The sequence below is a fragment of the Rhinoraja longicauda genome, chromosome 30, assembly GCF_053455715.1.
Source record: "Rhinoraja longicauda isolate Sanriku21f chromosome 30, sRhiLon1.1, whole genome shotgun sequence".
NCBI lineage: Eukaryota > Metazoa > Chordata > Chondrichthyes > Rajiformes > Arhynchobatidae > Rhinoraja > Rhinoraja longicauda.
In genome coordinates, this window is record NC_135982.1 from 29,051,083 (window position 1) to 29,074,678 (window position 23,596).

General features: G+C 45.8%; 1 protein-coding gene across 1 annotated transcript in view; it reads right to left on the minus strand.

Annotated features, from left to right (window-relative positions):
* The window catches only part of LOC144608068 (immunoglobulin superfamily member 21-like), a 281,533-nt gene that overhangs the window by 166,581 nt on the left and 91,356 nt on the right, over positions 1-23,596 (minus strand). Inside the window, exon 3 of the mRNA XM_078425347.1 lies at positions 17,721-17,842. Coding sequence (XP_078281473.1) covers positions 17,721-17,842 — 122 coding nt within the window. The remainder of the gene's footprint in view (positions 1-17,720; positions 17,843-23,596) is intronic.

The window sequence follows — 23,596 nt, forward strand, 5'->3', positions numbered from 1 at the left end:
AGTTCTACCTGCCTGCATTTGGCCCATATCACGCCAAACCTGTCCTATCCATGTACCTGTCTAACTGTTTCTTAAACGTTTCAATAGTACCTGCCTCGACTACCTCCTGCGGTAGCTTGTTCCATATTACCACCACCCTTGGTGTGAAAAAGATTGCTGTCCACGAACTGTCATGTTCTATGTTGTGCAATCTGCAACTTTAGTTTAGTTTAGAGATACAGCGCGGAAACGGGCCCTTCAGCCCACCGTGTCCGCGCCGCCCAGCGATCCCCGCACACTAGCACTATCCTACACACACTGGGGACGATTTACATTTATACCAGGTCAATTAATGTTACAAACCTGTACGTCTTGGGAGTGTGTGAGGAAACCGAAGATCTCGGAGAAAACCCACGCGGGTTACGGGGAGAACGTACAAACTCCATACAGACAGCACCCGTAGTCGGGATCGAACTCGGGTCTCGGGTGCTGCAAGGGCTGTAAGGCAGCAACTTTACCTCTGCGCCACCGTGCCGCACATGTACAGCAACTGCAGTTCAAGTCGCCAGGCAACTCCTCAGGCTTTACCTCCGCTGTGCCTTGGCAACCTCGCACTAAACCACAAGCCGGGATGCAGAGGCTCAAGGTCCTGAGGATGTTGCCCATAACGCAAAAGTCCATTTCAATTTCTCTTGCTCGTCCGGGGAAAATAAAACTCTTATTTCTCATGCTCTATTTTAAATAATAATAATAATAATAATAATAACTTTATTTTTGAAGCACTTTTCATGCAATTGAATGCAGCCCAAAGTACTTTCCACAAAATGTCGAAACAAAAGTACAATTGAAACAGTATTGACCCAGGCTGTTAATAGCTTACAAAGCACAGATTTATAGAACAATATAAAATGTAAAATGTAAAATTAAGAGTGTAAAAAGACAAACGAAGTAAAATCAGTTAAAAGATTAATTAAAAAGATATGGTTTTAGCTGCTGTTTAAAAATGTCAACTGAGTGGTCTCTCCTGGCCCTGGGTGGAGTATCTCACAGCTTGGGGGACTCGTTGAAAAAGGCTGCTTCACCAATTTAAAAAAAATGCAAAATGACACAGCAGAGATAAAGCTCCTAATACCAAATTCTCATCTGTTCACAAAATTGTTGTCCCATCAAATCACTGGGGACCAGTGATCATTCAGAGCTGTTTTCACGGAGAACGTTGCTGTCTGTGGTGTACATAACTGGTCGGATTGTCTACATGACAAAAGCTGGCACATTTCAGGATCAATTATTTGTTTGTGAAGTCTCCTTGCAATGTCCTGGGAAATCCAATATTAAAGCAAGCCTTCTTCATCTTCACTTCATTAACATGAATGGATCTGGTTGCCTCGATTACTCTAATACTGTTATTTAACCACTTATATTGTGACTGTCTGGCAGACTCCAGGCTCATTACGTCTGAAGGGCGGCACGGTGGCGCAGCGGTAGAGTTGCTGCCTTACAGTGAATGCAGCGCCGGAGACCCGGGTTCAATCCCGATTACGGGTGCCGTCTATACGGAGTTTGTATGTTCTCCCTGTGACCTGCGTGGGTTTTCTCCGAGATCTTCGGCTTCCTCCCACACTCCAAAAATGTGCAGGTAAGTAGTTTAATTGGCTCGGTAAAGCTAAAAATTGTCCCTAGTGGGTATAGGATGGTGTTCACGTGTGGGGATCACTGGTCGGCGCGGACCCACTGGGCCAAAGGGCCTGTTTCCGCGCTGTATCTCTAAATTCTAAAAGAAGGGTCCCGTCCCGAAATGTCACCCATCCTTTTACTCCAGAGATGCTGCCTGGCCCGCTGAGTTACCCCAACATTTTGTGTCTATCCTTGTTTACCCCAGTTCATTTAACCTGAACAGCAACAGCTCTTCCCCTCAGTTATCAGACTTCTGTACAGCCCTTCCATAAACTAAGGTCTGGTCTCAATATTCCAACCAACTTTATTGCAGACATTGGACTTTTTCCTCTGGAACCGTTACACTACAGTTCTGAGAACCTATATTCTGCACACGGGTATTTGTCTCTTTGCTGTATCGGTTGTACTGGTGTTTGACTTAATTTTATTAATGTATAGTATCTGATTTGTTTGGAACGCATTGCAAACATAATCGTTTCATTGCACCTCGGTACACGTGACAATAACACCAAGTAATTGGCCAGCCTTGCTCTATAAATACTGATTCCCACTTCAACCAGCTCTTTCTTTCACTTCCCGACGTTATTTGTGTATTAAACTTTAAGGGTTGATTTAGTAAGGCACCCAGGTTAAAAGACAGGAGATAGACACAAAATGCTGGAGTAACTCAGCAGGACAGGCAGCATCTCTGGAGAGAAGGAATGGGTGACGTTTCGGGTCGAAATCCTTCTTCAGACGGGAGCAAGGGTAGAAGGCAAGGCCACACAGGCATGAAGCTGATAGAACTGTGTGACAGAACATAGAACAGCATAGCACAGGAATCGGCCCTCCGGCCCACAATGTCCGTGTTGAACACGTTGCCCAGCTGAACTGATCTAATCTACCTGCACGTGACCCATATCCCTCTATTCCCTGCACTTCCATGTGCCTGTCCTCTTAAATGTAGTCCCTTATTTTGGCCTAAGAAGTATAAGAAAATAACTGCAGATGCTGGTACAAATCGAAGGTATTTATTCACAAAATGCTGGAGTAAATTCACAAAGTCCTATGGGACCTGGACTTTAACACCCCACACACACGCACATCCAGCACCAGACACTTTTTTTTAAAAAAAAATTTGAAGTGACTATATTTTATATTTTATATTTTATGTTGATTGTTGTTTGCTGTGCCTTTTGTTTTATGCACTTTGTTCCTCGGGATTGTGGGAAACGGTATTTCGATTTTCTGTCTGTGTAAACTGGCTGAGGATTGACAATAAAATTGACTTTGACTTTGACTTTGACTTTGACTAACTCAGCAGGTCAGGCAGCATCTCCCCTGAGATGCTGCCTGACCCGCTGAGTTACTCCAGCATTTTGTGAATAAATACCCTTATTTTGGCCCCTCTCTAATTTCTGACAACTTTACTAAAATGTCAAATGATGAAAATCCTTCATGCTTTCAAAAGCAAACGCCAACATTCCATGTACAGAATAGAACAGAGCACCGCAGTGGAAGGGCTAGTGGGGCCTCACAGCGTCAGTGGCCCAGGTTCAATGCTGACCGCGGGTGCTGTCTGTGTGGAGTCTGCACATTTCTCCTGTGACCTGCGTGGGTTTTCTCCTGGTGCTCTGGTTTACTCCCACACCCAGAGACGTGCAGGATGGTAGTTTGATTGCCCTCTGTAAATTGCCCATGGTGTGTACATTAGTGGAACACTCCAGGAGGAGTTGCTGAGAATGTGGGGAGCAGAATAAATGGGATTAGTGTGATTGGGTGATGGATGGTCGGCGTGGATTCAGTGGGCCAAAGGGCCTGGTTCAGTCCTGTATCTTTCTATCATTACTATCATAGACTATGAAAATCCAAGTATTATCTTAAACTGGATTTAAATTACCATGTCTCCTTTCCTTTTCTTTTAATTGGCCACAGCTCATCACACTTTCATAAGTGATAGGAGCAGAATTAGGCCATTGGGCCCATCAAGTCAACTCCGCCATTCAATCATGGTTGATCGAACTCTCCCTCCTAACCCATTCTCCTCCCTTCTCCCCATAACCCCTGACATCCGTACTAATCAAGAATCTACCTGTCTCTGCTTTTAAAATTTCCACTGACTTGGCCTCCACAGCCTTCTGTGGCAATGAAGTCCGCAGATTCACCAACCACTGACTAAATAAATTCCTCCTCATCTCCTTCCTAAAGGAACGTCCTTTAATTCTGTGACTATGACCTCTGGTCCTAGACTCTCCCACTAGTGGAAACATCCTCTCCACATCCACTCTATCCAGGCCACTCACTATTCAATAAATTTCAATGAGGTCCCCTCTCATCCTTCAAAGCTCTTAATTTTTTGTTTTACCGTGAACATGTTGAATTCTAAGTTAAGAATAAATTCCTTTCCTTCCTATTTGATATCCAGAGTAACAGTTCACCTTTATGCACTGCCATTAATCTCAAAATATGTCTCAAGGGCTTTTTTTTCGAAAAGTAATCAGACAAAATGGACATTGCAAGAATTGCAAAGTTAGGCTGTAAAGATTAACTACACCGTCCTCAGTTAATTCTTTACTGTTTAATGCACTGGTAATTTCCATTAGGAAAAGCCCGGAGTACTGCAGATGCTGAAATGTGAAATTGACTTTGAAAATGGTACGGATTTTCAACAAGTCAGGCGGTATCTGTGGAGGGTGAATCAAAATTAATGTTTCAGATCTGATGAGAGGTCATCAAACGTGAAATGTTGACTCTGTTTCTCTCTTCACAATTTTCATTGTGGAATGCCCCAATTACCTCTTGTAAGACCAGCACGTCAAGTCAAGTCAAGTCAAGTTTATTTGTCACATACACATAAATGTGCAGTGAAGTGAAAGATTACCCACAGTCCAACAACAAGAGCAATAAAAATAAGCAATAACACGCACAATCAAACAAAAAGAAACATCCATCACAGTGAGTCTCCTCCAGTCCCCTCCTCACTGTGATGGAAGGCCACAATGTCTTTCCTCTTCCCCTGCCGTCTTCTCCCGCGGTCAGGCTGTTGAACTTGCCACGTTCCAGGCCGCGCAGGACGGTGAAAGGTCCGCGGCGGGCCGACCCAAGCCCCGCGATTCGGGGCGGGCGAAGACGCCGCCGCTGCCGCTGCACGTCGGGGCGGTCGGGGCTCCCGACATTGAAGCCCCCGCCGGGCAGATATACAACTAATTTCTGTTGAATTTTGTCATTTGGACCAATATTTTTGAACCTCTGGATAGAATTGTCGATTGAGACAATTTGTAAACTCAATTCAGTGATACAATCAGCACTAAATCACCAGAACATTTTCAAATAAAGACTCCTTTATTTAGAAGTGATTGCAATTATATAATGCTCTGCAGACACTAGAATTAAATTTCACACTGGATGATCTGTACTTAGCCTGTTGAGCTGGCGATGTGAGCTGCAATTGAGTTACATTTGTGCGTGCCGCAGAATCTGGCATCCAACCACCTTCTTGCATAATGAACTGAACTGGAAGGGGTTTGGTTGGAATTCAGCCCAAGGGATGTGGCACAGCCCACAGTCCTCCTGGGCCAACGTGATCTCCTGCTTGCCAAACATATTAACTCCCCCTCCCATCTCATACTGACCTGTCACCCTGCGCCTCTTAGAACACTTGTGAGGACTGGGAGCGACTGGGCTTGTACACTCTGGAGTTTACAAGGATGAGAGGGGATCTTATTGAAACATATTAAGGGATTGGACACACTGGAGGCAGGAAACATGTTCCCGATGTTGGGGGAGTCTGGAACCAGGGGCCACAGTTTAGGCCATTTAGAACGGGGATGAGGAAAAACATTTTCACTCAGAGAGTTGTGAATCTGTGGAATTCTCTGGCTCAGAAGGCAGTGGAGGCCAATTCTCTGGATGCTTTCAAGAGAGAGTTAGATAGAGCTCTTAATGATAGCGGAGTCAAGGGATATGGGGAGAAAGCAGGAACAGGGTACTGATTGAGAATGATCAGCCATGATCACGGTGAATCGCGGTGCTGGCTCGAAGGGCCGAATGGCCTACTCCTGCACCTATTGTCTATTGTCTATTGACCAATGCAAATTAGAGGAGCAGCACCTCGTATTTCGCTTGGGCAGCTTACAAACCAGCAGTATGAATAATAACTTCAAGTGACCAATGCTTCACATCCCTCCCCCACCCGAGTTCTCTAACTAGTTTCACTGTTCTCTTGATTCATTTTACTATTTGTGTGCCTCCTTGTCACCTTCCTCTCAGCTAACAATGAACCATTGTACATTTCCTTGAGCATCGTCTGCTTTGATCTGTCCTTTTCACACCTTACATTCTCTTGGTACTCTTCCAAATCTCTAGTTCCCTCTCTCCTGTCTCAGTCTGAAGACGGTCTCGACCCGCAATATCGTCCATTCCTTCTCTCCACAGATGCTGCCTGTCCCGCTGAGTTACTCCAGCATTTAATGTCTATCTACAGATATTCTATTTGATATCATAGATATGATAGACAGCTCCTAGACTGTGGAACAGCATCCCTCTCCCCATCAGAACTGCCCCTTCCATCCACTCCTTTAAGTCCAGGCTCAAAACCTATTTCTACTCCCTAGCGTTTGAGGCCCTCTGAGGGGGCGCTGTGAACTGTTTATGTATGTGCTGTTATGTTTGTGTGCCATTGTATGTTTGTTCTTAGTACCTGAACTGATGTACAGCACTTTGGTCAACGTGGGTTGTTTTTAAATGTGCTATACAAATGACTTGACTTGAATCATTAACTGGATAGGGGATTTCTTCTATAATTTTAAATGTCTCATTTTGGTCTCGAGATTCTCATACCTCTTGTTATCTGTGTTGTGCTGCAGGTTGTGTGAAGTTATGTGTTCACAAACACAATAGAAGATATCTAACCCAGGAGAAAAATGTAATTTAGAGATGATAGAACTATATCCTGTAATTAATTTTTACTCCTTGGCATTCTCATAATGAATAGATAATAAGTGGCTCCTTGTAGTAGTTCTGAGCTCAATTACATAAGGCGATATAAACCACTTAGCCCCAGGTCCTGAACTCAGTGGTTGCAATATCCAGTGCCATCTGCAGAGGCCTAGGCCTGATGGGACACAACAAGATGGCAAATTTGCTAAGAATCCTACAGCATGGAAACAGGCTGATAAAGTCATAAAATATCAATGTAAAGAAAATTAGACCCCAAGAGAGAAAGGGGCAACCTCCAACTACGAATACATCCCAGTGGCGCGGCGTTAGAGTTACAGCGAATGCAGCGCCGGAGACTCAGGTTCGATCCTGACTACGGGCGCCGTCTGTACGGAGTTTGTACGTTCTCCCCGTGACCTGCGTGGGTTTTCCCCGAGATCTTCGGTTTCCTCCCACACTCCAAAGACGTACAGGTATGTAGGTTAATTGACTGGGTAAATGTAAAAATTGTCCCTAGTGTGTGTAGTATAGTGTTAATGTGCGGGGATCACTGGGCGGCGCGGACTCGGTGGGCCGAAGGGCCTGTTTCAGCGCTGTATCTCTAAATCTAAATCTAAAAAAAAAACACGTGGGTTTTCTCTGGGAGCTCCGGTTTCCTCCCACATCCCAAAGATACGTAGGTTTGCAAGTTGAGTGGCCTCTGTAAATTGCCCCCAGTGTGTATGATGTGAAGGTGGGATGACATGGAACTAGTGTGTGGATGATTAATGGTCAGTGTGGACTTGGTGGGACGAAGGGCCTGTTTCCGAGCCGTACAAATAAAAGGAAAACTAGGCTCCCAACGACATAGACTTGGGGGCATTGTTTTTGTCTTTACATGATTATTGCTTGTTTTTTATGCACTAAACTTCCTTTCTGTTGTTTATTCTGGGGTTTGTATATCTGGTGTGCTGCTGCAAGTATTTCATTGTTCCGTTTCGGCTCACGTGACCATGAATCGGCCTTAAGCCTTGGGATGAAGCAATTGAAAACTAGCCCTTCCTTGAACCAACCCCAGATACATGAGAAAAGTGCTCCCTCACATATGGGAACAATAGTCTTTACACACTTTAAGGGCGGCACGGTGGCGCAGCGGTAGAGTTGCTGCCTTACAGCCCTTGCAGCGCCGGAGACCCGGGTTCGATCCCAAATACGGGTGCTGTCTCTACAGAGGTTGTACGTTCTCCCCAAGACCTGCGTGGGTTTTCTCCGAGATCTTCGGTTTCCTCCCACACTCCAAAGACGTGCAGGTATGTAGGTTAATTGGCGTGGTGTATGTGTAAATTGTCCCTAGTGTGCGTAGGATAGTGTTAATGTGCGGGGATCGCTGGTCGGTGCGGACTCGGTGGGCCGAAGGGCTTGTTTCCGCGCTGCGTCTCTAAACTAAATAATTCTCTTTTGGAAAATCTTGAGTTCCCAAAGAGTTAAAGTTATTGGCCAGGAACAAGCTGCTAACTGGGACTTCTGCCCATGCATATCTGGTCTCGGGCATGTGGCATTAGCTGGCAGGTTCATGCCAGCAGATCTCCAAGTCAAAGAGCACACGATCAACTTGCTGGAATTCCCCACATTTACAGGAGGGAATCTGCTGATGGATCCAACCAGAGCTCTGATCTTGTGTAGTATCCCTGCAACTCTTACATGAATGAGGCTTTATAGCCGTAAAGTTGAAGCATCAAATATGTCAGCTTTTTAAACATTATTCGCGCTAACTCATGTTTTTAATTTTAACATGCTTTAGAGCATTATTAGATAATTTAATTTGTTTTCATCTTTAAATTGATAACTGTTAAATTTTACTTCATTTTAATTGTTGCTGAATGCTTTAGAGACAAAATTGGTTGCATTGACAGATGGCAAAGCTAGTGGTGTGACGATGCTGTCTGTTCTTGACCATCATGTGGGTTGGCCTTGATCAGGGCCATGCATGTGCCAGCTCAGCCCCCAGCCCACCACAGTCAGAGAGTTGTGGAATTCTCTGCCTCAGAAGGCAGTGGAGGCCAATTCTCTGAATGCATTCAAGAGAGAGCTAGATAGAGCTCTTAAGGATAGCGGAGTCAGGGGGTATGGGGAGAAGGCAGGAACGGGGTACTGATTGAGAATGATCAGCCATGATCACATTGAATGGCGGTGCTGGCTAAAAAGGGCCGAACGGCCTCCTCCTGCACCTATTGTCTATTGTCCACAGTTACAGTGCAGTGCTCTGCACACACTTTCCCAGCAGCTTCAACCACCCAGATATCAACCAGTGTGGGAACAATATTCACAGAGGCAAGTGTGGTAGGAATCTGGAACTTGCTGTATATGTCATATGTTGAAAGAATGGAGCGACTGGGCTTGTATACACTGGAATTTAGAAGGATGAGAGGGGATCTTCTTGAAACATATAAGATTATTAAGGGGTTGGACACGCTAGAGACAGGAAACATGTTCCCAATGTTGGGGGAGTCCAGAACCAGGGGCCACAGTTTAAGAATAAGGGGTAGGCCATTTAGAACAGAGATGAGGAAAAACTTTTTCACTCAGAGAGTTGTGAATCTGTGGAATTCTCTGCCTCGGAAGGCAGTGGAGGCCAATTCTCTGGATGGTTTCAAGAGAGAGTTAGATAGAGCTCTTAAGGATAACGGAGTCAGGGGGTATGGGGAGAAGGCAGGAACGGGGTACTGATTGTGGATGATCAGCCATGATCACATTGAATGGCGGTGCTGGCATGAAGGGCCGAATGGCCTACTCCTGCACCTATTGTCTATTGTAAGAAAGGGTAATAAAACACAAAATCCTCATCTCCTTTAGAAAGTACTTGGATGTGTCACTGAAGAACCATTGGACTAAAGTACTACATACCTCGTGCTAGTCCACAAATACATAGTGAGATAGAACAGGGCCTTTGGTCCTTGCTGACCATGAACTACCCATTTACATTAATCTACTGTAACTTTATACTTTATACTCAAAAAACTGAAAACTATAGAACGGTCTCGACCCGAAACGTCACCTATCCATGTTCTCCAGAGGTGCTGCCTGACCCGCTGAGTTACTCCAGCACTCTGTGAAACGTCACCTATCCATGTTCTCCACAGATGCTGCCTGACCCGCTGAGTTACTCCAGCACTTTGTTTATTGCTCAAGATTCATGTACCTGCAGTTCTTTGTGCCAACTATATTCTTTCCATGTTATTATCAATTCCCCTCATATTCTACCACAACCTACACACTAGGAGCTATTTACAATGCCCAATTAACCTGCAAACCCACACGCCTTTGGAATGCGGAAGGAAACCCACACGGTCACAGGAAGAACGTGCAAACTCCGCATGGTCAACAGCCAAGGTCAGGATTGAACCCGGGTGTCTGGCGCTGTGAGGCGGCAGCTCTACAAGCTGTACTGCCTGTTGTATATTGATGGAACACAGGCGCAGTGAGCTGAAAGGCTGCCTTCTCTGCCAGAAATTCTCTTCAATTCTCCGATTGTTCTTCAAGCAGGGACATCTTCAATGAGGATCAGTGGGCCGTGGAACGCACCACGAGCCTGTCTCCCGTTGATAAATGGTGATTGTAAAATAACAGGACAACATTTTTAAAGAAACTGAAAAAAAAATTAAGTCTTTGGCAGTAGACTCGAAACAGAACAGCAGCTAAGCAAATTATAAGGACTTTCAGTAATCGTAATTGATTACATGAAAATGCAATACAGAAAAAATCCAGTCCCACTGAAACTCTCCTCACTTCACAGTGCTTCCCTGAGTCATTCACTCACTGGTCGACATGCAGCCAAGCAGAGGTTGTGTTCCTCCCATCAATAAAACATGGTTCAGAATCATTCTATGAATTATGTGAGAGGAATTTGCAGATGCTGCTTTAAACCAAAGATAGACACTATACCTCCTCCCTCGACTCTGTCCAGGGATCCCGACAGTTCTTTCAGGTGAGGCAGAGGTTCACTTGCACCTCCTCCAACCTCATCTACTGTATCTGTTGTCAAGATGTGGACTCTTATACATTGGCGAGACCAAACGAAGACTGGCTGATCGTTTCGCAGAACACCTTCGCTCAGCCCGCCTGAACCAACCTGATCTCCACTCCTCAGAAGGCAGTGGAGGCCAATTCTCTGAATGCATTCAAGAGAGAGCTAGATAGAGCTCTTAAGGATAGCGGAGTCAGGGGGTATGGGGAGAAGGCAGGAACGGGGTACTGATTGAGAATGATCAGCCATGATCACATTGAATGGCGGTGCTGGCTCGAAGGGCCGAATGGCCTCTTCCTGCTCCTATTGTCTATTGTCTATTGTCTATTGTTGGACACTTTAATTCTCCTTCCCATTCCCACACTGACCTTTCTGTCCTCGGTCTCCTCCATTGTCAGAGTGAGGCTAAACGCAAATTGGAGGAACAGCATTTCATATTTCGCTTGGGCAGTTTACAGCCCAGTTGTATGAGTATTGATTTCTCTCACTTCAGGTAGCCCTGGCATTCCCTCTCTCTCTATCCCTCTCTCACCTTAATTGGTACATGTGACAATAAAAGTCCTTTGAAAAGCCTCTTAAACACCACGATGGTACCTGCCTCCACCACCACCCCTGGCAGCACGTTCCAGGCCCCCACCACCCTCTGTGTAAAATATTGCCCCGCACATCTCCGTTAAATGTTGCCCCTCTCACTTTCAAGCTGTGCCCTCTAGTCTTTGACATTTCCAATTATGGAAGATGAAGAGATTGTTCTTTCCAATGGCAACACACAGGCCCAATGGGTATTTATGCGCTGTGCTTGTATTCAATAACACTGCAGACTGAAGTGTGGATTGTACAAGGTAGGACAGGAGACAGGGCAGTGAAGAACATCACAGCTTCCGAAAGGGGACTCGCAGTCAAGTATGATGCATTTGAGGCACTGTCTAATCGGAGTCTTTACATTCTCTCTCTGACTGTAGTTTACTTTAGTTTCTCTCCCCTGACTCTGAGTCTGAAGAAGGGTATCGACCAGAAACATCACCCATTCATTCTCTCCAGACATGCTGCTTGTCTTCCTGAGTTACTCCAGCATCTTGTGTCTATCTTTAGTTTATAGTTATCATTTGTATTGAGATACAGTGAGAAGCTTATGTTTGTGTGCTGTTCAGTCAAGAAAACCATGATACATGGATGCATCAAACGGTCCACAGTGCACAGATAAAGGGTACATTTATTGCAAAGATATCTTATTGAAATCCAATAAAGTCCGATTAAAGAAAGTTCAAAGGTTTCTAATGAGTTGGATGGGAGGTCAGAACCACACTCTAGCTGGCGATGAGTCGCATGATAACAGCCGGGAAGAAACTGTTCCTGAATCTGGAGGAGTGCCTTTTCAAACTTCTGTACTTGCCCGATGGGAGAGGGGAGAAGAGGGAGTGGCCGGGGTGAGTCTGGTCCTTTTTTTTTATTTTTTAAAAAATATTTTTATTAAAAGTACGGTAAATTACAATAATACAACAGATATATCTTAATACATTTTTTATACCGCTTCATTTTTTTGAGCTTTAAGAAAAAGATAGAAGTAAAGAAGTAAGGAAAGAAAGTGCGCAAGAGTCGTGAAGTGCAAGAGAGTGTTGGGAAAAGAAAGCCCCTTGGAAAAGAAGTAGAGAAGGAAGTAAAGTAAGAAAGTAGACCCTAGAAAAGAAAGAAAAAAAAAAAAAAAGGGGTAGAAACAATCGCTCTATTATAACATTAAACTCCGCAGGAAGGGGACTACCAACCAAGTCTGTTTTGTTGTTTTACCTCCCGTTACCAGGTCCTGATACCATTTATTTATTTATTTCTTTGTAAAATTACTATTGCACCTCATGCTTGTAATAGGACCTATTACAAGCGTGAGTCTGGTCCTTGATGATGCTGCTGGCCTTGCCGAGGCAGCGTGAGGTGTAGATGGAGTCAATGGGAGGGAGGTTGGTTTGTGTGATGGTCTGGGCTGCGTCCACAACTCTGCAATTTCTTGGGTATCCTCTGGGTGGTCTAGTTCCCACCCACATATGAAAGGCGAGTGGGCTGGTAGGTTCGTTGGCCATTGAGAAGTGCTCTTTGTGTGTTGGTGAGCGGTAGAATCTAGGGGTGGGGTTGATGGGAGTGCGAGGAGAATGGGTTACAAGGGAAATTAATGGTCAATGAATCGGCATAGACTTGTTGATCTGAAAAGATATCCTTCTTTGTTGTAAGAAAATATGGTAACGTGGCATAGAATGTTCCTATATTTTAGTCATAGTCATACAGTGTGGAAGGAGGCCCTTCGGCCAAACTTGCCCACACCGACCAACATGCCCCATCTACACTAGTCCCACCTGCCCACACCGACCAACATGCCCCATCTACACTAGTCCCACCTGCCCACACCGACCAACATGCCCCATCTACACTAGTCCCACCTGCCTGCTTTTGGTCCATATCTCACGAAACCTGCCCTATCCATCTACCTGTCTAAATGTTTCTTAAACGTTGCGATAGTATGAATATACTATTTAATGAATATATAAGTTCATAGAAAGGTTGAAGGGCATGGAGGCTGGTATATTTGACGCTGCAAGACTGAGAATCCAAAGAAACATCAGAAGACCATTGATAAAATAAGGAATCGGGAATAAGGAAGATAAATTAAGAGAATTAACAATTGCTAAGAATGAACGGACAATTCCTTTCCAAACTGAAACTCCATTGTGTTAGGAATGTCCAGAGTTAATTGGTTGTTGGAATTTGACTCATTGAGTTAACATTGTAATTAGGTTGCTGGAGTAGCCTCACAAAGAGATTCTGATGAACTGATTATTTCTCTGTTGATCACTCTTGACCCATAACATAATCGGGATGTTACATGCATATTTCTGTCTTGACTGCCTCGAAATTACCATTGAAAGATATCATAATCAAGCAAGGTTGAAACTCAAGTTCGCACTTTGGAAAATTATCAAAATCCATCACACTGGGGAGATCAAGAGCTGGCAAACCTATTTCAGACATCCTTCTGCAAAAGTAAAGATTGGATTTTGCTGAAAATTTAATCAGTTCATCACCACTCCAATATCAAATAATTTCTACAATCAAATTTGTCAAGTTGTGAGGCGAGAAGGCTTTAATCAATAATGACGGCAACTGCATTGGATTCTCCCCATCTCTCACTGCGTGGCGAGGCGGAGAGAGGTGAAGGGCAAAGGGTGGGAGGATGCAGTCAGCAGGAGGTTGTCCAACAACCTGTCAGGACGGTGATTAATGTCTGATCTCTGCAGCTCTGATTGATTCTTCAAGTGGCAGCTGAGCTGAAATGCCATCAGGCTGGGATCCAATGGCAAAAAAGTGGCAACAGGCATCTGCAAGACTTGTGCACAACTTCCACGAGCATGGTTCGAGCCAGGCCACATTCATTAATACCCTATGTGTAGGAAGGAACTGCAGATGCTTGTTTACTCCAAAGATACACACAAAATGCTGGAGTAAATCAGTGGGACAGGCAGCATCTCTGGAGAGAAGGAATGGGTGACGTTTCGGGTCGAGACCCTTCTTAGAGTCATGGGGTGATACAGTGTGGAAACTGGCCCTTCGGCCCAGTGTGCCCACAGAACCTTCAGAAGTGTCTCGACCCGAAACGTCACCCATTCCTTCTCTCCAGAGATGCTGCCTGTCCCGCTGAGACACTCCAGCATTTTATGCCTAATCCAGGTTTTAATTGTCCTTTATCTCAAAGAGGTTTGGGAACAGCTCCATCCAAGACCGCAAGAAATTCCAGACATTTTGCATCTGTCCACATTAATATCCTACGTGGTGGTAGCAATGCTTCTCTGCCACCCATGATCAGAATGAATGAAAGGCTTGGTTCAGGGAGTACCATTGGAAGTGGTGATGGGGAATTGCCACACAGAGTAAGTGCATGCTGACCTCTGCGTTGAGTTGCTGACCTGTGTTCCCTCTCTGTGCCAGGAGACGTAGATCACATAGCCCCCTCCCAGCAGTCACATCAAAGGAAACCTCACAGGGAATGGGAAAATGGGAGGTGCAACGAGACCTGGGTGTGCTTGTACATCAGTCACAGCGTTACTGACTGGCGGAACTGGACGCCTCGAGTCAACATCTAGCGGGAGGGGGTGAAGGCTGGAACAAGCTGACCACAGGGCAACAGGGTATGGATGTGTGTGGTGCTTTCCCACTCGATGTGAGCTCCTGATCACAAATAATGTGCCCAGGGGCTGCCAGGTGCAACCCAGGCATTAACTCAAAGGAAATAAAATTAAATTAAGTCACGATGAGAAGCAAAGGCCATTTGGCTCATTGAGCTTGTTCTGCCATTCAATTAATTTTATTTCACTAAAGCATTACGGATGACATTGAAAATGACCTAGTTCTATTTCAAAATTTATGCCCCCTTGTTCTAGATTTCCCTCACAGACGTATCCATGTATCTCCGTCAGCAAATCCTTTCATCATTTTAAACAGCGTAATTAGATTTCCTCAACTTTGGAACTCAAGGAAATTCAAACCCGCTATCATTCTGTGATCACTGTTCTCATTCTGGTGATCGTGTGCTCCATGGTTAAGATACACCAATCAGCCAAAACATTAGGACCACTCACAGGCGAAGTGAATAACATTGATTATCTTGTTACAATGGCACCTGTCAAGGGGTGGGATATATTAGGCAGCAAGTGAACAGTCAGTTCTTGAAGTTGATGTGTTGCATGCAGGAGAAATGGGCAGGAGTAAAGACCTGAGTGACTTTGACAAGGGCCAAATTGTTATGGCCAGACGACTGGGTCAGATCATCTCTGAAGGCTTGTGTGGTGCTCCCGGTCAGCAGTGGTGAGTACCTACCGACAGTGGTCCGAGGAGGGACAAACCACAAACCGGCAACAGGCAGGGTGTTGGGCGCCCAAGGCTCATCGATGCACGAAGGCAACGAAGGTTATCCCGTCTGGTCCGAACCGACAGAAGGTCTACTGTGGCACAATTTTAATGGTGGTCACGGGAGGAATGTATCACAATACACAGTGCATCGCACCCTGCTGCGTATGGGGCTGCACACGGAGGACCAACAGCATGTTAGGCAGGTGGTCATAATGTTTTGGCTCATCAGGTCATAATGTTTTGGCTGATCGGTGTATCTCTCCTGAGTCCTCACGATGAAGGTTGAAAGTAGTCCTCTGAAAGTGGACTCGCCGACTCAACCATTACCTCCCCACTCTCATGTTCCATCCTCAGTTACAGTTTAGTGTAGTTTATTGTCCCGTGTACCGAGCGAGGTACAGTGAAAGGCTTTTGTTGTGTGCTGACCAGTCAGTGGAAAGACAACACATGATTACAATCGAGCCGTTTACAGTGTAGATACATGATAAGGGAATAACGTTTAGTGCAAGGTAAAGCCAGCAAAGTCTGATCAAGGATAGTCCGAGGGTTACCAATGAGGTAGATAGTAGTTCAGCTCTGCTCTCTAGTTGGTGAGAGGATGGTTCAGTTGCCTGATAACAGCCGGGAAGAAATTGTCCCTGAATCTGGAGGTGTGCGTTTTCACACTTCTATACCTTTTGCCTGATGGGAGAGGGGAGAAGAGGGAGTGGCCGGGGGTGAGACTGGTCCTTGATGATGCTGCTGGCCTTGCCGAGGCAGCGTGAGGTGTAGATGGAGTCAATGGAAGGGAGGTTGGTTTGTGTGATGGTCTGGGCTGCGTCCACAATTAGTTGCAATTTCTTGTGGTCTTGGATGGAGTTGTTCCCAAACCTCTTTGAGATAAAGGACAATTAAAAACTGGATTAGCCACAAAATGCTGGAGTAACTCAGCGGGACAGGCAGCATCACTGGAGAGAAGGAATGGGCGAGGTTTCGGGTGGAGACCCTCTCCTTCAGGCTGGATTATCCATAGCCACCAAATGATTGATCCTGTGACATACCCTTGATGTGGCAAGTGTTCTATGGAACCCACAGTTATGTTGACATAGTATTGTTGTACAATACCATTTGCTTATTTATTTTTCTCATGAAAAATAACTCAGAAAAGGAGAAAGCACTTTCATCCAAACCTAACAGGATCCAGTTAGATTTAGTGGTAGAAAGAGGAGACAGGTAAATTGTAGAAGATGGACACAAAGTGCTGGAGTAACTCAGCGGGTCAGCCAGCATCTCTGGAGAGAAAGGATGGGTGACCTTTCAGTTCGGGTCCCTTCTTCAGACGATAAATTTTTGAGTTAGGAAAGTCATTCAGTTGACTGAAGACAAGCAGTGAAAGGCAGATGGCTTATCAAACAACCCCCCCCCCCCCTCGAGACTTATTTACATCGGCGAAACCAAGCGCAGGCTCGGCGATCACTTCGCTCAACACCTGCGCTTCGGTCCGCGTTGGTCAAACTGATCTCCCGGTGGCGAAGCACTTCAACTCCCCCTCCCATTCCCAGTCTGACCTTTCTGTCATGGGCCTCCTCCAGTGCCATAGTGAGGCCCACCGGAATTGGAGGAACAGCACCTCATATTTCGCCTGGGCAGCTTGCAGCCCAGTAATATGAACATCGACTTCTCCCACTTTAGATAGTTCCTCTGTCCCTCCCTTCCCCTCCTACTTCCCAGATCTCCCACTGTCTTCCTGTCTCCACCTATATCCTTCCTTTGTCCCGCCCCCCTGACATCAGTCTGAAGAAGGATCTCGACCCGAAACGTCACCCATTCCTTCTCTCCTGAGATGCTGCCTGACCTGCTGAGTTACTCCAGCATTTTGTGAAAAAACATCTTCGATTTGTACCAGCATCTGCAGTTATTTTCTTATACTATGTGTAGGAAGGAACTGCAGATGCTGGTTTAAACTGAAGATAGACACAAAAAGCTGGAGCAACTCAGCGGGACAGGTAGCATCTCTGGAGAGAAGGAATGGGTGACGTTTCAGGTTGAGACTGAGTGTCTCGATCTGAAACGTCACCCATTCCTTCTCTCCAGAGATGCTGCCTGTCCCGCTGAGTTGCTCCAGTTTTTTGTGTCTATCTCCAGATCACACTATAATGTCTACTTTTACATAAATATTACAGGAAGATTTCTCATCTACACGAACAACAAACGATTTAGCCTGTGTACATTAGACAGCATCCTCACTACTGCTAACAAGCAAAGTAACTGGACTTACCGCACTGTCGACTGATAGACCAAGTCTTCGCTCTTATGATATTCATCAATGTGAGTGTAATTTGTGGAGAACAGGGCATCATATGTGAATATTTTCTGTTTGATAGTCCCCCCATCCGTCACCTGTATCAAGGAATAATATATCAAAGTCAACAATGAGTGAAAGAAAATTAAGAAGTCCTTTTCATCACCATCACACGCCACCAGAGGCGTTTTTGCATTCCCCAGTGAAACATGGCAAAGTAACGGAATAGTCAGAACATTGTACCTGACACATGAGAGGATCTCTGCTCCCATGTTACACTCTCATTACGTCTCGCATGTGAAAGCAGGAATGTGCTACCATGCATCAGGAAAGAGAAATGACCTCATTCTATTCTGCTCCTTCTCTGCAAAATAATTTCTATTCATCAAAATTCTGAGAGGAATAGATCGGGTAATTGCACATTGTCTTTTGCCCCGGTGCAGGGGAATCGAGAACCAGACAACCATAGGTTTAAGGTGAAGGGGGAAAGATTTAATCACCTGAATTGAGTTAGTACCTGAATTTAGTTACCTGAGGGGAAACCTTTTTTACACAAATAGTGGTGGGTATATGGAACGAGCTGCCGGAGGATGTAATTGAGAGGCAGGGACAATTATAACATTTAAGAGACGATTGGACAGGTACATGGATTAGAAAGAGTTTAGAGAGTTATTGGCCAAGCATGGACTGGTGTAGATGGGACATGTTGGGCTGAAGGGCCTGTTTCCACACTGTATGACACTTTGACTCCATGACTCTTCGACAGAAACAATTCTAGTAGCTACAGAGTTAGATCTACAGAGAATGGGGGATAGATTCTTGATTAGACCAGGTGTCAGGCTTTATGAAGGGGAAGACAGGAGAATGAGGCTAGGAGGGAGAGATAAATCACCCATGTGAATGGCACAGTAGACTTGATGGGCCGAATGGCCTAATTCTGATCCTCTCACTTATGATCTTATGACTCCAGTGAGAGCACTATGTCACAGAAATCCCTGTCATATTATTCATGGTATCACACCAACATTTCATAGAAACATAGAAAATAGGTGTAGGAGGAGGCCATTCAGCCCTTTGAGCCAGCACCGCCATTCATTGTGATCATGGCTGATCATCCACAATCAATAACCAGTGCCTGCCTTCTCCCCATATCCCTTGATTCCACTAGCCCCTAGAGCTCCATCTAACTCTCTTTTAAATTCATCCAGTGAATTGGCCTCCACTGCCCTCTGTGGCAGAGAATTCCACAAATTCACAACTCTCTGGGTGAACAAATTGCTCTCACCTCAGTGTTAAATGGCCTCCCCTTTATTCTTCGACTGTGGCCCCTTGTTCTGCACTCCCCCAACATTGGGAACATTTTTCCTGCATCTAGCAGGATATTCCGGATGGCTCTCTCCTGCACCACCTGCCACCTCCTCTGGACACAATGCCATCGCTACCAATTGTTTCCTGTGACAATTTCTCCGATGAACTGCACCACCCCCTCCCCCCCAGTCAGGGAATAATAACGGAATGCTTATATCTTCTACCCTGACAGATCTTTAGTACCTCTGCCTCGTCCTCCTTCCACCCGCTGAGTGCAGGCTATAATTATGTCGAATGTCTTCATGACATGACTTCTAATATTTCCTGATAAAACTCCCTGTTTTAATCTCCTTCAATAAATTTCCTGCTCGAGGGATCTGGCACCTCTTTTGAAATGTTAGAGGCATCTATAAAAAAGTTACATTGCTGCTATTTAAGGTGACGCGGTTAAGCTGCATTTGAGAATCCTCACCGAATAAAGGCAGAGAGATTGCAGCCCTTACTGAGAGAACATAACAGTGCAATTAAACAGTATGTGTTTACACAATAACACACTCGCCTGCAAACGCCCAAAGGGGCGATGCGGGAGGGGAAGAAAGAAAAATGGAAACAAGCAGAGAGAAAAAAAGACACAGAGTGCTGGAGTAACTCAGCGGGTCAAGCAGCATCTGTGGAGAACATGGATAGGTGACGTTTCACAGAGTGCTGGAGTAACTCAGCGGGTCAGGCAGCATCTGTGGAGAACATGGATAGGTGACGTTTCACAGAGTGCTGGAGTAACTCAGCGGGTCAGGCAGCATCTGTGGAGAACATGGATAGGTGACGTTTCACAGAGTGCTGGAGTAACTCAGCGGGTCAGGCAGCATCTGTGGAGAACATGGATAGGTGACGTTTCACAGAGTGCTGGAGTAACTCAGCGGGTCAGGCAGCATCTGTGGAGAACATGGATAGGTGACGTTTCACAGAGTGCTGGAGTAACTCAGTGGGTCAGGCAGCATCTGTGGAGAACATGGATAGGTGACGTTTCACAGAGTGCTGGAGTAACTCAGCGGGTCAGGCAGCATCTCTGGAGAACATGGATAGGTGACGTTTCACAGAGTGCTGGAGTAACTCAGCGGGTCAGGCAGCATCTCTGTGGAACATGGATGGGTGACGTTTGCTGGAATAACATAGAAACATAGAAACATAGAAAAATAAGTGGTGGAGTAGGCCATTCGGCCATTCAAGCCAGCACCGCCATTCAATATGATAATGGCTGATCATCTACACTCAGCAGCCTATTCCTGCTTTTTCCCCATATCCCTTGATTCCTTTAGCCCTGAGCTAAATCTAACTCCCTCTTGAAAACATCCAATGAATTTGCCTCCATTGCCTTCTGCAGCAGAGAATCCACAGATTCACAACTCTCTGGGTGAAAAGGTTTTTCCTCATCTCAGTCCTAAATGTCCTACCCCTTATTCTTAAACTGTGACCCCTGGTTCTGGAATCCCCCAACATTGGGAACATTTTTCCTGCATCTAGCCTGTCCAATCCTTTAAGAATTTTATATGTTTCGATAAAATCTCCTCTCATCCTTCTAAATTACAGTGAATACAAGCCCAGTCGACCCATTCTTTCATCACATGTCAGTCCCGCCATCCCGGGAATTAACCTGGTGAACCTACGCTGCACTCCCTCAATAGCAAGAATGTCCTTCCTCAAATTAGGAGGCCAAAACTGCACATAATGCTCCAGGTGCGGTCTCACCAGGGCGGTCTCTCCAACTACAGTAGGACCTCTTTACTCCTAAACTCAAATCCTCTCACATGCCATTAGCTTTCTTCACTGCCTGCTGTACCTGCATGCTTACTTTCAATGACTGATGTATAAGCACACCCAGGTCTCGTTGCACCTCCCCTTTTCCTAACCTGACACCATTCAGATAACAATCTGCCTTCTTGCTCTTGCCACCAAAGTGGATAACCTCACATTTATCCACATTATACTGCATCTGCCATGCATCTGCCCACTCACCCAACCTGTCCAAGTCACCCTGCAGCCTCATAGCATCCTGCCACCCAGCTGTGTGTCATCCGCAATCGTGGAGATGTCACGTTTAATTCCCTCGTCTAAATCGTTCATATATATTGTAAATAACTGGGGTCCCAGCACCGAGCTTTGCGGCACCCCAATATATGCAAAACCAGTGACAACTCAGATTGCCATCAGTTTATTGTCACAAACGCCAGGCGCAATGAAATAGTTAGTTAGCATGAAGCTCAGAGTAAACAATAAATACAATAAGTGTAGCAATAAATATAACGACTCATGTAAAGCAGCAGAATGGTGTGAAGATGGCAAGCAATCTGGAGATGAGCAAAACAATGACTGGAGCTCAATAATGGAAGAACTGCATGAAGCAGAATTACAAGTAAAGCTATGTGGCAGCACCTCCAGGAAGGGAAGGTGACACATTGCATTCTCCAATTGTAGGTACACTCTAACAACACCCCCTCATCCCCTCCCTCTTCTCCACCTGGTCACGGGGTGAACGTACAAACTCCGTGCAGACAGAGCCCTGAGTCAGGATGGATCCCGGGTCTCTGGCGCTCTGAGGCAGCAGCTCTACCCGCTGCACCCTCACGTGACTGAAAAGGCATTTTGCAAAATTCACTCGTGTTTTCAAGGCAGTGGTGCGTTTGTAATGAGGACTGCATGAGGAGGAATATGAAGAGATGTGGGAGGAGAAACTGGAGAAGATTTTCACTGGAAGGCAGAGGAATAAGTTGCTTGGGGTTTTGGGGGCGGGGAGGTGGAGATTGAAGCTGGCAGGACAAATAGGTTGAGGATGCAATTAGATGTTTTTTCTGGAGGGAGAAAGGATTAAAGGATATGATTAAAGTGGGATTAATCTATTAAAAAGGTACAGGCTGTTTGGCCAGACAAATGTTTCTAAAAATGCTTGGACTGTAATTGCTCTGCTCTGCGGACTGGTTAAAATGTTGATTCTAGATTTCTGTGCGTTAGCTTAATCCCCCTGTGTAATCCCACCGCCAGGCACAGCTGTTGTGTGGAATCCCTCAGCAGCAGCCCATCCTGCTCAGAGCTGACCCAGTGTGATGACCAGGGCACAAAGGCACCCGCTCACCCGCTTCTTGGCGGGCCACTGTGGCAGAACTGCAGGGGGCTTCATAATGGAGCCGGGAGATTGAGGCTTGTAACCCACGGGGAGGAGAGCAGCACGAATGAAACAAGGGGGTAGTAGGGGGCAAGTGATAAGCACTGGCCAACAGCAAGAGAGAGTGAGAGAGGGAAAGAGAGAGTGAGAGAGAGAGGGGGAGGGAGAGAGATAGAGAGAGGGAGAGAGGGGGAGAAAGAGAGAGAGAGAGAAAGAAAAGGGGGAGAGATAGGGGACGTGAGCACTAAGGAAGGGGCATGAGCAACTTCGAGAGTGAGAAAGCGTGTGGGTGAAGAGAGAGGATGTGCAGTGGGGAGGAGGCAGGAGAGAGAGAGAGAGAGAGAGCAAGAGCTATAAAAGATGGGGGGGGGGGAGAGAGAGAGAGAGAGAGAGAGAGAGAGAGAGAGAGAGAGAGAGAGAGAGAGAGAGAGAGAGAGAGAGAGAGAGAGAGAGAGAGAGAGAGAGAGAGAGAGAGAGAGAGGTTGCAAGAGCACCAAAGGGCATGAGCAATGGAGAGAGAAATGACATGGATTACAGAGAGAGAGCTCATGAGCAACAAACTAAGAGGGAATCGGTAATAGAAAGCGAGGGCGTGGAGAATGGAGGGAGGTGGGGGACATGAGGAGTAGACAGAGAGAGACGGAATGAGTGATTGAGAGAGAGTGGAGCAAGAACAATGAAGGCATGAGCCATCCACTCTCCACTCAACTTTATGAGGGAGGGAGAGAAAGAGAGAGTCTAGATCAAGGGCCGTTTGCTCTCCTGTTCTGTGGACCAAACCTATTCTACTCACCCGAATGGCCTTTTGTGGAGGTGTACAGTTAAGGGTTGACCATTGAGATTAAGACTGGGCAATGTTCACAAGGAAAACGCACAAGCAACTAATGCACAGGTGACAAAGTCGTCGATGAGTGAGATTGGTACTGGCTGCTGTCCATAGGTGAAAACTGACCACTCTTGCTGGAAAATGTCAAGCTGGAAAGGGTACAGAGAAGATTAACGAGGATGTTGCCAGGACTAGAGGGTCTGAGCTATGGCAGAGATTGAGTAGGCTGGGACTCTATTCCTTGGAGCGCAGGAGGATGAGGGGTGATCTTATAGAGGTGTATAAGATCATGAGAGGAATAGATCGGGGTAGACACACAGTCTCTTGCCCAGAGTAGGTGGATCAAGGACCAGAGGACATGGGTTCATGGTGAAGGGGAAAAGATTTAATAGGAATCTGAGGGGTAACTTTTTCACACGAAGGGTGGTGGGTGTATGGAACGAGCTGCCAGAGGAGGTAGTTGAGGCAGGGACTATCCCAACATTAAAGAAGCAGTTAGGCAGGTACATGGACTGGACAGGTTTGGAGGGATATGGACCAAATGCTAGCAGGTGGGACTAG